We start from the raw sequence: 15,446 nt of genomic DNA, 5'->3' as shown, positions 1-15,446 counted from the left end.
AGCTGGAAAGAAAGAGCAAAACTAAGGATGACAGACAGAAAGGATGACAGATTGTACGACTGAGACTACCTTAGCTTTCAAAATCACAGGATTATATAAACAGGATGTACTGATATTTTTAAGTGCAGAAATAAGAAAGATACACCAACTGGTACAACAGGTATTTTATCATCTTGTAGTTGATTTAAAAATTCTGTTAGAATATGTAAAGCCAATATTAAAGCAACACAGAATCGAAGAGGCCTTCAGAGAGAGGTCAGGTAGTCAAAACTTCTGTTGAGAGCAAGACTAATAACAACATGGTGTTTGGGGGCCTTGTCTAATTGCATTTTTAGCATTTCCAAGGATGGAGAGTCTAGTCTCTCTGGGTTCCCTCCGGTGTTTGAAAACCCTCACAGTAATTCTGGTGGCTTTTAATTATTTTTCTTTTATCGAGTTGTAACCTCCCTTGTCCAGTCTCTGCCCATAATTTTGAAGAACACAACAGTGAGATTTTACTGAGAAACATTAGAGTGGAGATGTTCACACCTCATGACCCTTCTTGAGACAGGGGGATGATCAGTCATGAAACCAATCTCGAGATAGAGAAAAGGAGCAACCCCCAAGGTGTTAAGGGATGCTTATTATTTATATGAAATAGTCCCATCTACACAGAAATACTCCAGGAACAGTCTGTGTAATTGAGAACTTGGGATCAGAGTTCAAAACTTAAGAGGTCAACCACTTCTTAAGAAAAGGATAACCAAGCAGCTATTAACAAACCACAAAGCATTTCAGGTGTGATTCTCAAAGAGGATTTACCAACCACAACACTGTGTTGGTGAGGACCTAACGTTACCATCTGAATTTGCAGATTCAGGCAAAAATGCCTATTGACCTTGAGAGGCCTGTAACACCCTTGGAGCCTGGATTTAGACACTCCTTCAATGCACTCTCAAATAAGAAATCTAGCTATGTCAAAGCTACTGTATTCTAGATGTGAATCTGTCCTTGCCTTCTCTTCATCCTAGTTCTCTGACACTTTACTCTCATTTTGTCAATATCCTCTCTAAGATACTCCTCACCTGATTACATATATCTTCACTTTACTGGCTGGGATAACAAATGATGTAACTGGAACATGGATAAATCAGTATCTTGTTATTTCCTAAGGTGTAGATGTAGTTGGTATGTTTTGTATAATTTTTAAACTAAAATACTTAATACAGTCAACTGGCAGTATTCAATATATGATGAGGTGTCCAAGGCAGAAAAAAACAACATTTCAAATTCACAAACTGTACAATCTAGATATTGGACCAACTGTGTTTCTCCTATCTCACAGGCTGTATTACTAGGACTTTCTCTGCTAAGACTTTATACCAAGATGCTTATTAACAGTTTTTTCAAGTCATAGAGAAATCAAGCACTTAATGCCAAAGCAAAATGGGAGAAAATTAAATTTAAAGACACAACTGCAATCTTTAAAATCGCAGCTACACGCAATCCAAAAGACAGAAAGTGGTGACATTTACGAGAATATCATAGATACAATTAAGAATTCTATTTCATAAACCATCCAGCATTTTAATGAAAAAAGTTAATTCTCAATGGAATTTTAAAATGTAGATGAAGAAAAATTAACATGTAATTACACAGTGAAATTATCATAGCTTTATTTTATAATCAAAGGAGGGGAGCCTCCTGTATCATCGCTACTTAAGGCATCTTTTGTTAGTTTATTTTACACACTATTTTTATTTCAAGCTAAGATTTCTACATTGCACCAGCATTATCTCAAAATGTTAATCAACCATACCTGATAGAATTCCCTAGTGATTTGCAGCAAGTGCTGATGCTTCCACTAATACCTAGTCTTGAGCAACTCACTTTTGTTAGATTTCCCAGGATGGCGAGTATGCTTTCGTTTCATCCTTCCATTTCCAGATCACCTTTCTGTGATTAACAGAGCTGAGACTGCAGATAGAACTGAGCTTACCCATTCAGCTGCATCAGCTATGCACATCCATTTTGTTCAGTACCCTAAAATCTGCGTGTTTCTCACTCTCTGGGAAGCAGACCATACACTATCATTTCTAATGTTAGTTAAAAACAGAATCACTTTAAATTAATTTTAATGGCTAACATAAAGAACACAATTGAAGAACAGCAATGGGTATTGAATTACGCAGTTTCACTAACTGGATGTGCAAACTGACAACACTCAAATTAATAGCTGTACTATCAATTAAAACTATTTCTTAAGAAGCTCCCTTGACAAAGCAGCTCCAAAATGCCTTGAACTCAACCAATAAAATGACATGAGAAACAAAACAGCAGTGACCATGTTAGATACAGGAGCTCTCAACAATGTCTGTCTTGTGAGCGGTAAACAAAAGAAAAGCATGGAAAACCTCCAGTATCCACAAACACCTGATCAAGAAACAGCTACTTCTCTTCAAAAGCAGAATAAATAATTGTTGGGATATATACACAGGCTTTGTTCAAAAAAGTTGATATAAAATAAAGCTTGAAATTGTGTGCAGATGTGTTTGTGTGTGTGTATCCCCAAAGACTTTTCAGAAGGGTGTTGTCTGATTCCACGTTTGTTTAATTTTGGTTTCAACATTGCTCCCCTGAAAAGGGGCAGGTGAGTTTCATTCATTTCACATAGATCATTTCTATACTTCCAGCTCCAGCGTGACCGTCAGTAGTGGAGAACAGTGCTTACCTGTTGAGCCTGGTACCTCTGCTGAGCCTGTGACAGGTATTGTGCCTGCGGCGGCAGGTGCTGAGGCTGCGGCTGCTGGTTGTAGTACGGCTGCTGGCCCTGCTGGCAGTAGCCACTCACACCTTGCTGACCATACTGAGGTGGTATCTGTTGGAAGAGCCAAGCAAAGCAAATGCATGAGTTGGGGGAAGAGGATGTGAAATGAAACCAGGTCACCTCTTTAGGCCAATCTGATTAGAAGTGATACCCTCCGCTACACACCTGACCCAACAGTCTTATTCTCTTACTCAGCAGTTAATGCAAGTCTGCAGATCTTCTTGCTTGAGCAGGAGGAACAAGCCTGAGTGCTCTGTATAGAAGTTCTTCCTGAAAAGAGTAACTAAGGGAAATATCATGCTTCCCAACATCGTGATCCCATAATGCCCAGTCCTAAAATACAGAATCAGTTCTTTCCAACATTTGCTCTCCATAGGCACACTGCTGAGGTAAATCAACAGAGGAATCATTCTGACGTACTGACCCAAAAGCAGAATCATAAAAAAGGCTCAACTCTAAAAAGGACATTGAAATAGAAATGCCTTTTTTCAGCAATGAAGTACTCAAATGTTTTCCCCACAACTCTCAGGTTTTTAGATTTTGTGTATACATCTGTGCATAAGTTTTACAATGGGGTTTGGCAGGTTTGTTTTGGCTGAGTTCAATCTCTCTCGGTCTCCTCCCCCCTAAGATAAATCTTTTTTAAAAAAACTAAAAACAAAACAGCAGCGCAACACAAAATAACCTGTTAAGGTCCTAATAACACATGCACCACACATTGAGAAACCCACACACATCCTGAGAATTTAAGTTACAACAAAAAGCAACTCAATTATAAAGTCAATGGAATTTTCTGCATCAGTTTACTTTGTAATCCTTGTATCAACAGACATAGACATTTTCTTGAGATATATGAAATAGCACACTTCCAACAACCTCCTGATACTGTGTCTATATTGCCCCTGTTTTAGGCACTTGTGCTTTTTCCCTGAACACTGGTATTTAGTATTATTTCAGATGGATGCCGGACACAACACAGGACTTCACCCTTCTAGAATGGATCCCCCTTTGCCCTAAACAAATGTCTCATCTGAAATGCTTTCATCTCTGAATTGTTCCCACTGAGTCTCTGATACATTGATAAATCCCTTTACTCAACATGTAAACACATACCTGTTCTACTCAGAGTTAACTTACTACATTTATTCAACAATCCAATATTTGCTAGGTGATAATTAATAATATAAATTCCCAAACAGCCTTCCTACCTACACATACATGTATTTAAATCTACTGTCACAACTTGATCTGCTCCTATTACTTCTGCCAAAGGCTGTTAGCTCTACTTCTTGCTGACTCCTAAGCTCAGCACTATAACCCCACTTATGCACTGTCCTCTTTTCTTACACGTCCATTTCCTTCATCATCATTCCACAGGCAGTTAGATGCTTCTATGACTAAAGTAATCTTTTTTGATAAATACTCTGTCCCCGCTGATGCATAAATGAAGCAGTTATAATGCAAACTAAAATGGGTGTGCTGGAAACATCATCAGGCAAACAGACCACTGAAGTCTGGGATCTGACAGAACACCACATGCTGATTTGCCCATCAGCTGCGATGGTCACGGAGCCTGGAATGGTTCCTAGGAAATGCTGAGGAGAAAGCTATGTTATGGTCCATCTGGGTTCCAGTAACACTAGGAAGAAAAGGACAGTTATCATGACAGCAAAATATGTGCCTCTAGGAAAGAATTTCAATGCCTGGTTGACAGGATGGTGACAAAGCAAGAGATCAGACTCATTAGGAACTAGAATAAGGATACTTTGTACAGGAAGGCTGGAGTTCACTTGAACATGAGAGCCAGCTCACTGGTACCTAAGGATCGAGAAAGTGACATTTTAAACTCAAAAAGGGGGATTAGAAGAAAACATGTTTCAAAAGCAGGGCATTGTTATGACACATACAAAGAGATTCTAGATCAACCAGCACAGATGCTGAGCAGAATCAAAGAATGAGAATGCACCAGTACAGGCTGGATATTGACCTGCTGGAGAATAGCTCTGCAGAGAGAGACCTGGGAGTCCTGATGGATAATAAACTAACCATGAGCCACCAATTTGCCTTTGTGGCCAGGAAGGCCAATGGCATTTTGGGATGCATAAAGAAGAGTGTGGGCAGCAGGTCAAGGGAGGTTCTGCTCCCCCTCTAACTCTGCCCTGGTCAGGCCTCATCTGCAGTCCTGTGTCCAGTTCTGGTCTCCCCAGCTCAAGAGGGACAGAGAACTTCTGAAGAGAGTCCAGCACAGGGCCACCAAGATGATCAGGGGACTGGAACATCTTCCTTCTGAGGAAAGACTGCAGGAACCGGGGCTGTTTAGTCTAGAGAGGAGGAGACTGAGGGGAGATCTCATTCATATTTACGAATATCTAAATAGTGGGTGTCAGCAGGTTGGCATCACTGTTTTCTATGGTATCTAGCAACAGGACAGGGGTAATGGGATGAAGCTGGAACACAAAAAGTTCCATTTAAACATAACAAAACTCTATTTTACTGTGAGGTGAGGGAGCCCTGGCACAGGCTGCCCAGCCCAGGGAGGGTGTGAGGTCTCCTTCCTTACAGGTCTTCAAGACCCACCTGGATATGTTCCTTTGTGATCTGATCTAAGTGGACCTGCTTCTGCAGGGGGGTTGTACTAGATGGTCTCTAAAGGTCCCTTCCAACCCTACTGTTCTGTGATTCTATGAAAACTTGGCACACCGATGCCTGCAGAGTACACAGGGTGGCAAGAAGAAAATTCAACAGTACATTGCCTTCTACACAAAGGAAGGAGGAGTAGAAGAAAAACTGGATCACTGGAACGTCAGGCCTCAAACAAAAGCAGTAGCAGTAGTCGTATTTGAAATGTGGTAGAAGGGAGACAATTATTGGGTTCCTCTTTTGCATCCTCCTATGATAAAAGTACAGAGGAATGACAGTTGATGATGAAGTAACATTATACTGTACATAGAGTTTAGAAATAAATAAAACTCCACCTCACAAAGTAGCAGTGGCCTAGAGCTCGGTCAGATCAAGAAAAGTGAGTGCTGGTACAATCAGGCATGCCCAGACTATGGCAACACTGGCAGAAGCACGCAGAGTGAGATCAGCAAAGGCACAGTGTAAGATTGTGTAGAGGGAGACTTCAACTCCTCCCATGTAGACTGAGCAAGTGGACTACAAAGCAGAGACCAAAGTATCAGGTAACTGCCGAACGTGTTTCCATGGAGCTGCTGGTTAGAGAGCTTGCATGAAGAGCCACTGCCTTTGGCTCAGACCTGAGCAGAGGAGTCATATGCTTCTGCATCCTACAGCTACAGAACTGTTACATATCAGCAACCTTAACTGTTAAATTGAGCATCCCTACAGGAACAATGAAACCCAAGGAATCTACTACTGTTGTGCTTAACTTCAAAAAGTGTAACTACATAAAAAGGAGAAACCTTGTTAAAATGAAGCTCTAACAGACAGCTCTGAGAAATAAAATTGACTGGCAGCATCAAAGCTGCTTAACAACCACCACGTGGAAAGCACAGAACCCAATATTCACAACCTATTAAGAATGACCTGAGAAGAGCAAAGGGACATCAGCATGGCTCATTGCAGGTTTCTAGAAGCAAAAAGGAATTCTTCAGTAAGCTGACACCAAGTACAAATCAAGAAAACAGATAAGACTGTAAATCTGGCACTTCAAATGTAATAAGGCAGGCCAGAAAGAACTGGAAGAACAGCTAGGATAGGGAATCAAATGAGTAATGAATAATTTCTTCAGATACATCAGGAGCAACAGGTCTGCCAGGGAGTCTGAAGTGATGACTGACGATCAAGGTATAAAAGGAGGTTCAGGGAAAACAGGGAAAAGCCATCACAGAGAAACCTAACACATTTTTTTTCACTAGTATGCGCTGTGGAAAAATCTTGGGAGGTTCCCATGCTGGAGTCCTCCTTTGTGAGAGACTCAATTAATGCATCTAAAGCTGATGGGACTATTCATGGGCCAAACTGACAAATGAATGGAAAGAATGCTCAAGACCACATAGTATCACCTCAGAGATCTAAACAAACTCAAGAATGAAATATCTGAATTACTACTGATGGTACATAACCTCTAACTAGGAGCTCCCTTAATGAGTGAGAATTGGAATATGACTTTTACAAGATTTTCTTTAAAAAGCAGAAATTTGACTAATTTAAGATTATAAAGGACTGATTACTGTTCAGGATAAATCAATACAGACAAGAAGGAAAATAAGAATTAAGAAACATCAACATAGCTTTTGCAGAGGAAAATCCCTCTCTACAGACTTCTTGGATTCATTAGAAAGAGTCAAGCACAAACCATCGGAGAAATGCAACAGGAATAATCAAAGGTAGAGAAGAGTTTCCACACAAGGAACCTATAACCTTCTGAGTACGGAAAAAACACTGGGAAGAAAGAAATGATGGAATGCTAAAAAAGCATCTTGTCCAATACAATTAGGACATTAAATAAAGACACAAATTTTAAAACTGCAAGAGAAGAGGGTTCTCTAGTCACAGAGGTTACAGATGTTTGAAACTCCTTGCCAAATGATATTATGATAGCTGAAAGTTTATGTGGGCTTGTGACTGGACAAGTTCATAGAAGATACATCCTTTGAGGGTTACCAAATATACAGAGTCACATCTGGCTCAGGAAGTCCCTGAACTGAAAATAGCTGGAGGCTTGGAGAGTATTGAGGGAAGTATCACATGCTTGCTTTGTTCTGACTCTTCTCTAGGCATCCAATTAAAGCCTTTACTGGAGGCAGGATACAGGGCTGCAGGAACCCTTGATCTGACCTGATACAGCCATCCCTATGTTCTAACCACCTCTCTGCAATACATTTTTGTGTCCTGTGAGAAAGCATTTGGTCTGTGAGGTACTATAACACAAATGGGCGCAACCTGAAGAGGCAGTAACATCTTGATTGCCTAAAGCTAGGTGACTGCTCCAATTTCTTAAATGTTTTCCCTATCTGCTTCCAGATATTTGTATAAAACACTGATACTGAGCTGTTCTTCAAACCTTACACATACGTTATTTTTGTTTGAATATCCTTCATATTCTCCCAATACAAATTGTTTTTTAAAACAACCAAAAAGTTAACAATCCAAAACCAAAACAAACAAAAAAACCCTAAAAAACCCACCAAAAATGAAACAATAATCCTGATGCTACAGGCAGAGACCTATCACTGCTGCCTTAGCTGAACACTCAGTGTAATTTCTGTGGCTATTTAAATAAATAACAAACAACATGCAAATTAATCCTTCTGCTTTACTGATGGGGATCACAAGATACCGCTTATGGACAAATGTTTATTAAACAGCATATAAAAAAGCTTAATTAAAATCTCCCCAGAACAAAACAAATCTGAAGCCAATTACTTAAAACACTTGGAGTGAATGACCCAGGCATCTTCTTTCTTCATAAGGTAAACCCTCCCTCTCTTTTTCCCTTATGCCCACATTCTTTGTGGCCACACAATGCAGGAGATGAAAATTTGGGAAACTTCAGCTTGCTGTGGTAATGTACATATTCTTGGGATGGTTCAAGAGAGAACAGACCTGAGTTTAAATTTATTTCTAGGCAAGCACAGAAACTGTAATAATTACTTTGCCTCCTATCTGACTACAAATAGCATTATTTAGGGAGAAGTATGATTGACCATCAGTGATTAAACGACTCTGAACGTGAACAAGGATGAGAATAAAAGAGGAACAAAATTGGCAGGCAGAATGAAGAGGTGGGAGAAATCCAATTAAACCTATAACTTAGCCCATTATCTTTAATTCTCGCTTGAACAAGGGGTCTTGTGGCAGACATTCTTTGTCCAGGTAATACCTTGATAGTAATGGAAGTTTTAAGCAATTTTTGCATGCGTAATCCGTAACTAATGTCAAAAGAGAAGGATCATTAGACAGCATTACAGTCACTATAATAATTTTTTAAATTAAAATATAACAGAATTAGTGTGTTAGCATAGGTACACTAATAACACCAGAAATACATAGCTACTGTACTTTTAAACCATTTTAATGGCTAGATACAATCAATAACAGAATAAACTCTATATGTCCCCTATCACAAAAAACCCTGCCATGTCATTTTGAGGGACACTCACCACATGGAAAGAGTCCTGGAAACATTGACCATTGCTTCTCCCTGCAACCTCTTTGGTGCCCCAAAGGCAAATCCTGGATAATGTCAGTAGCAGGTAACAGTACAATTCAGAACTCTTGGACTATAGTGTTATGATACAAAAAAAAGTGGGGAGGGGGGGGAAGGAGGAAGGGTGAGTCTGGCCTCATTAGTATTAATTCCTGCTGACAGAGAGAAGAAAAGCTGAACCTCCAGAGGTGGGGTGGCAGTCAAAAGAAAAGATGACACTACTCAATTCAATGGCCTACTTTTCTGAGAAACGGTGAAACAGACCTGAACATTGTGAAACAAGTACAGTCATCAGAAACGTAATCATCAGTAGCATCCTGCTTTCCTAGCAACTCTAGAACTGTAATTACACAGAAATTAGAATACAAAAATGTATAGTGAGAGGGATGCTCAGATTAAGAAACCCACACCACCACCTCGTATTTCACAGTAGAACAGGACATTCTTCCAGTCAACAAAATGTTATAGCCAAATCTAATCCTGAATCTTTTAACTTTACAGTGGCCATTCAGTAATAACTATATAGAACGCTATGACACAGTTCCAATCCAATCTTCAAGTAAACCTTGCGATTTTCCGATGCATCCAGAAGAGTGTGGCCAGCAAGTCGAGGGAGGTTCTGCTCCCCCTCTAACTCTGCCCTGGTCAGGCCTCATCTGCAGTCCTGTGTCCAGCTCTGGTCTCCCCAGCTCAAGAGGGACAGAGAACTTCTGGATAGAGTCCAGCACAGGGCCACCAAGATGATCAGGGGACTGGAACATCTTCCTTCTGAGGAAAGACTGCGGGAACCGGGGCTGTTTAGTCTAGAGAGGAGGAGACTGAGGGGAGATCTCATTCATATTTACGAATATCTAAATAGTGGGTGTCAGGAGGTTGGGGCATCACTGTTTTCTATGGTATCTAGCAACAGGACAAGGGGTAATGGGATGAAGCTGGAACACAAAAAGTTCCATTTAAACATAACAAAACCCTATTTTACTGTGAGGGTGAGGGAGCCCTGGCACAGGCTGCCCAGCCCAGGGAGGGTGTGAAGTCTCCTCCCTTGGAGGTCTTCAAGACCCACCTGGACATGTTCCTGTGTGACCTGATCTAGGTAGACCTGTTTCTGCAAGGGGGTTGGACTAGATGGTTTCTAAAGGTCCCTTCCAACCCTACCATTCTGTGATTCTATGAGCTACTGTTTCAGTCCTAGATTTCCAAAGCTAGAACTCTGCTAAAACCTTAAGTATTTTCCCTTAAACATTCAAACCATGCATTTGTCTGTAGTTTAACAGAAAGTTATATGGGAAAATCATCCTTCCGACTTCCACATACGTAAAAGAAATTAGCTAGAACTTTCAGGTTCACAGAAGCCTGGCTCTTCACCTGTATATTTACCCAGATCACAGGAAGAAGAAAAATGTAATATACTTATCAACGTTGAGATACTTGGGCACACATTCAGTGATCACAGTCAGTGCAGCATGGATCTACCCTCTGAAATCACCATGTCTCTAACCCCAGCATGTTTTTTCACATACAGTCTTAGTGAAGGCTAAAAGTACTTCCCACTGATTGACCAAAAAAAAAAAATTCTAAAAGGAAATCAAGTAAAAAGCTGGGTGTTCATGTCAAGGCTACTAATCAGAGGTAAATCAGAAATCCTGATGCTCAGGCATTTTATTCATGCATTCTATAAATCCTATTACTTCCTCTCTCTTAGCTTTGACCCTTTGACAATACATTGGTCACAGCATTCACCTATGTTACTGTCTTTCCTAGACTGTTTGCCTTTACATTGAAGTATGAACTTTAAAATCTTATTAAAAGCCTTTAAAATATTAACACTGGGCTTGATACTGGTTCACCCTCTGACCCAGAGCAAGGAAGCAAAAGGATAAAAAGCACGTTTCTGTGTCAGCACAATAATTCCCATTCCAGACCTTGCAAGGTAACGGATTTTGCAGAGTCATTAAATATATGTCTATGTTGAAGACTGCAGTGCAGTACACAGATCTGCAAACTAGCTCAGATATGGGAAGGAGCTTCCACCAAAAGCTCTACTAGGGCAATTTGCTGTGCTCTACAGAAGGCTGAATTAGGTCAGAGGGAGATCCACACTCTTGTAGACCTGCTTCTTGTACGCAAGCCAGTTCATTTTCAAAGGTAGCTCAAGTAGCTCACGCTACACTGCAGTCTGCAATGCAGTCATACCCTGTACTACTGTTAACGTGCAGGACAGAAAGGATAGGACTTCAAACACATGCCTGTAGTCCCCTTTTCCTCATTAAGTTCAGAGTAGCATGATTACACCAGTTGTCCATGCAACGTACATGGCATCAAATGTGTACCTGGGATGAGGTGCTCTCTATATAGTGCTTTCTACTGTAGTTTAAATCAAAGCAACATGAGCTAATCCGTTATTAGTACAGACAATTTTCTTCTCTTTTAAAAAAGAGAAACTGTAAAAAAAAAAAAAAAGAACATAAAGAACTACTAAGATTACATAATTAAAAAACTCTCCAGTCAGAAAATATAGATGTTAAGTTTCCAAATGCAACATTAACCGAGCCATGTTGCACATATATAGCACCTTTTCTTTCTGATTTATGTTGTCAAAGGCATTTCATAAAATACAGAGGATGTGAAATGCGGCTCAGTTAATGTAGCTGCTAGAATCTTATCATTTATGTTTTCTGACTTCTTAGCTGTGCAACCTTCACATCTTATTAACATAGTTTTTTGCATAGACTGTAGTATGGAATAGTACTTATGTTTTATGTATTGACATATTTTTGATGTACTGAGATTTTGAATAAGTTTGCTATTCTTCATGATGAGAGCCAAATAAATAAAGACTACTACCACAAAATAGTCAATCATTTATAAGGAAAAGCAATATCTCTCCTTCCAAGAAAGAACACTTTGATTCTCTTGTCAGAAATTGATGAAAACTACCTCTGCTGTAAATGCTAAATCTATGCCAATATCAAAACCATCTCCTACTCCCACCTTCACCTAAAAACAGCAAACAAACAAAAATAAAAAATTTGCATAATTTAGATGAGCTAAAATTAGTTTCAAGGGAGAGGTAAACAGCTAAGTCTAGAAACAACAGGAAGAAATTTTTCCTACACAAGAGACTGATATTGTTGATTTGTACAGTGCATTACAGTTTGAACTAACACAACATTTGTTCCTTTCTGCTAATAAAGGAATGAAAGTATGATAACTTCTAGGAAGACATTCCCATATTTTTATATCTCTCTCCTCAGATCAACTCCACAGAGAAGACTGAAAATTTGCAATAATTTTTAAGAAGACCTTTTTTGATATATTGTATTGAAAATAGAGACAAATCATAGTGCCTATATATATACACACACTTAAAATCAGTCAGATAAGCTATCTACTCTTACAATCTACCTTTCTTTTTTTTTTTTGTGACCGAAACAATTAAAAAGGATCATGTAATCTGTTCAAGTAACAGATTTCCAATTTGCAAACCAGCATAAGAAAAGGCACATCAGAACCGATATCATCTGAGTTTCATCTGATCTCTGATGATGTCTCCAATGGTTGGTGCTTCAGTAAAAAGCACACAGGAAACCTCATCCCTCACTGCACTACCAGCAAGAAACTCACCTACCAAACAGAAGCCATTAAAGAAAAATGCAAAACCCTGTATTTAACCTGATTAAAAATCATATAATAAATGATTCACCCACAGGGCACTTCATGTATATCTATGAATGGACTACACTTGGTCCCCAAACCCTCTATTTGCCTTTTAATCTTCATGAAACTGGTGACAGGTTTTGACCACTGTTTCTCAAATTGTGGTTTAAAATAAAATACAGGTAAGAATATGCAGATAAAAGATTTTCTTCAGAAAAGTTCTGCGGTGCCATTTAAACCTTCTAAAGCAGGGAACACAAATGAGAGGTATGGGTTGAAACTGAATAGCAGGTAATCTAACCGCATGAATAATCCTCCATTTTTATGCATTTATGCATAGAGGCTTCCAACCCTTAACTACTGGTGACTGAAAACCAGCTTTCGCTTTATACTTCTTCTGCCACACTATCTTGGTAGCTGGAAGAAACGTAAATGTTATTCTTTAATTGTAGTAGTGACAAAAAGCAGAATGCATATACACACTGTTTCTCCAACATCTTGCAAATTCTTGAGTTTTCTTTCCTTCTTCCAAGAGAGAAGGGTGCTTTTTAGTTCATAAATGTGCTCCTCCAAAGGTATCAGTCTTGATGAACACCATCTTTACTATTCCAAAGTTCAATGGTTTTCAGAGCTAAACCGTTTGAGACCATTCAGAGTCCTTCACTGTACTTTTTGAAAATAGCAAGAGAATATACAGTATCTTCCACAGGAAGCTGTATCTTCTATTCTTCATCAAGTCATGCCTTCCTCTTCCCACTCAAACTTGTTCCACTAAACTACTGGGTTTCATGGACCTTCATGCTCTGTCCCCAACAGCTGCTTTTTTTCTCCTTTCTTTGTTCCTATCCTGCACCTAGGGAGCAACTCCAAGCACCAATATATGGTGGAGGTCACTCAGCTAGAAAGTAGCTTGTCAAAAAAGGACCTGAGGGTCTTAAAGGACACCAAGTTGAATATCTTCCAGCAATTTGCCCATCCACAAAGAGGGCTAATGGTATCCTGGGCCGCATTAGACAAAGTATTGCCAGCAGGTGAAGGGAGGTGCTTCCACTCTGCACCTGTGAAGCCATACCTCGGGTACAATATGTCCAGTTCTGGGCTTCCCAGAATGAGAGACATACTGACATACTGCTGATAGTTCAATGAAAGGTCACAAAGACTATTAAGGAGCTGGTGCCCCTCACACACAAGGAAAGGCTGAGAGAACTGGGATCGTTCAGCCTGGAGAAGGCTCTGGGGAACCTCATCAATGTGGACAAATATCTGAAGGGAGGGTAACAAAGAGGACAGAGTCAGGCTCTGATCAGTGGTGGTCAATAAGAGGACAAGAGGCAACAGGTACAAACTGAAACACAGGAAATTAGCTCTTTTTTTTTCACAATGAAGGTGATCAAACACCAGCACACCAGCACAGGTTGCACATAGAGGTTGTAGAGTTTCCATCCTTGGAGATATAAAAAAAGCTGCCTGGACACAGTCCCAGGTAACTGGCTCTAGGTTGCCTGGCTTGAGCAGGGGAGTTGGACCAGAGATCCTTCCCAACCTAAACCATGATGTGATTTAATAAGATGGAGCTGCTCTAAACCTAGTTTGATTTAGTGTCTTAGTACAAAGTTAACAGCCAAGGTGTTTTACAGACAACCCCTCTGGTTTTGGCCTGGACACCTTTGATGACATTGTCACTTTTGAGTTAGCCCCTGCAGCTCTGCCTCCTGGGCCTGACTCTCAAACTGTAGAGGAGTAGAGGTTGCTATTACACACAGCAAGTCATCTCCCGTTCCAGTCCTTCACCTTTCTAAGGGCTATCACACTTCTAATAATGAAAAACTTAACATGCACATGCAGCGGGAGAACAGATTTACAACTCTTTGTGTTCTCATTATGGATTTCTATCTCCAAATAGTGTCCACAGTACAAGAGGTCAACACACAAAAGAAAAAAGCGTGACCTCCCACAGCTATCATTTAAGTTCAGCAATTTCTGTGACAAATGTAGTCATTTGCACAGTCCAAATTCTGCTAGTTTCTTCTACTACAGCAGGAAATACTTTTCATCTGGACACTAAAAATTCTCCACAGCATGGAATCCTGAGGCAAGCAGAATGACTGGCAGAACCAACTAAATTTGATTACATCTCTACCAGCCCAGCAGCATAACATTAGCTGCCTAAGATCAGAATCCCATTCCTGTGGTACAGATCCTCAACAGCAATACTCCCACCGACACAGGTAAACACTCTGGAGTACTTATACTTGCTTAGAAAAGTAAGCAAAAAGGTAAATATTTTTTGGTGCTGTTTTTTCTTTCCTTTTTTCTATTGGGAACAGATAAAGAAACAAGTCAGTCTCTAGATCATTATGTAAGTACTCTGAAATAAAACGCTACATCTTACAACTGTAACACAGCTATGATTTCAAATACTGTTGCAGGTATTTCAGAAGAAAACTTTCAAATCCCTCCCCTTGTAGTCACATAGTTTAGATATTTGATTTAATTCATTTATGTTACTTAATTTGACCTATTACTTAGCACTGGAAAACATCAGAGGAACCCCAACAGAAACATCAAAGTCAATCTCATAAATTCTGGTTGAAACTACATAGTGCATCATAATTTCTTAAATAATCACAGTTTTATTATACTCAAAATAATATGATTACTGTAAATTATTCCTCATGTCAGTTACTCAAATTCAGCAGATATTTCTAAGACTTACTTGTGGTATCTGGATACAGATAATCTAATTCATGTAACATTACCCTCAAAATGGAACAGAAAAACAAACAAGAACCTTTATAGTCTTAACATCAC

The 15,446-nt window shown here is 39.6% G+C and overlaps 1 protein-coding gene across 3 annotated transcripts in view; it reads right to left on the bottom strand.

Moving 5' to 3' along the window:
- The window catches only part of ARID1B (AT-rich interaction domain 1B), a 333,941-nt gene that overhangs the window by 247,646 nt on the left and 70,849 nt on the right, over window positions 1-15,446 (bottom strand). For all 3 annotated transcript variants that reach the window (XM_061989024.1, XM_061989022.1, XM_061989023.1), the window contains exon 4: window positions 2,711-2,857. In XM_061989024.1, the coding sequence (XP_061845008.1) occupies window positions 2,711-2,857 (147 nt within the window). The remainder of the gene's footprint in view (window positions 1-2,710; window positions 2,858-15,446) is intronic.

The sequence above is a fragment of the Colius striatus genome, chromosome 2 (assembly GCF_028858725.1).
Source record: "Colius striatus isolate bColStr4 chromosome 2, bColStr4.1.hap1, whole genome shotgun sequence".
Classification (NCBI taxonomy): domain Eukaryota; kingdom Metazoa; phylum Chordata; class Aves; order Coliiformes; family Coliidae; genus Colius; species Colius striatus.
This window is presented reverse-complemented; position numbering and strand designations above follow the sequence as displayed.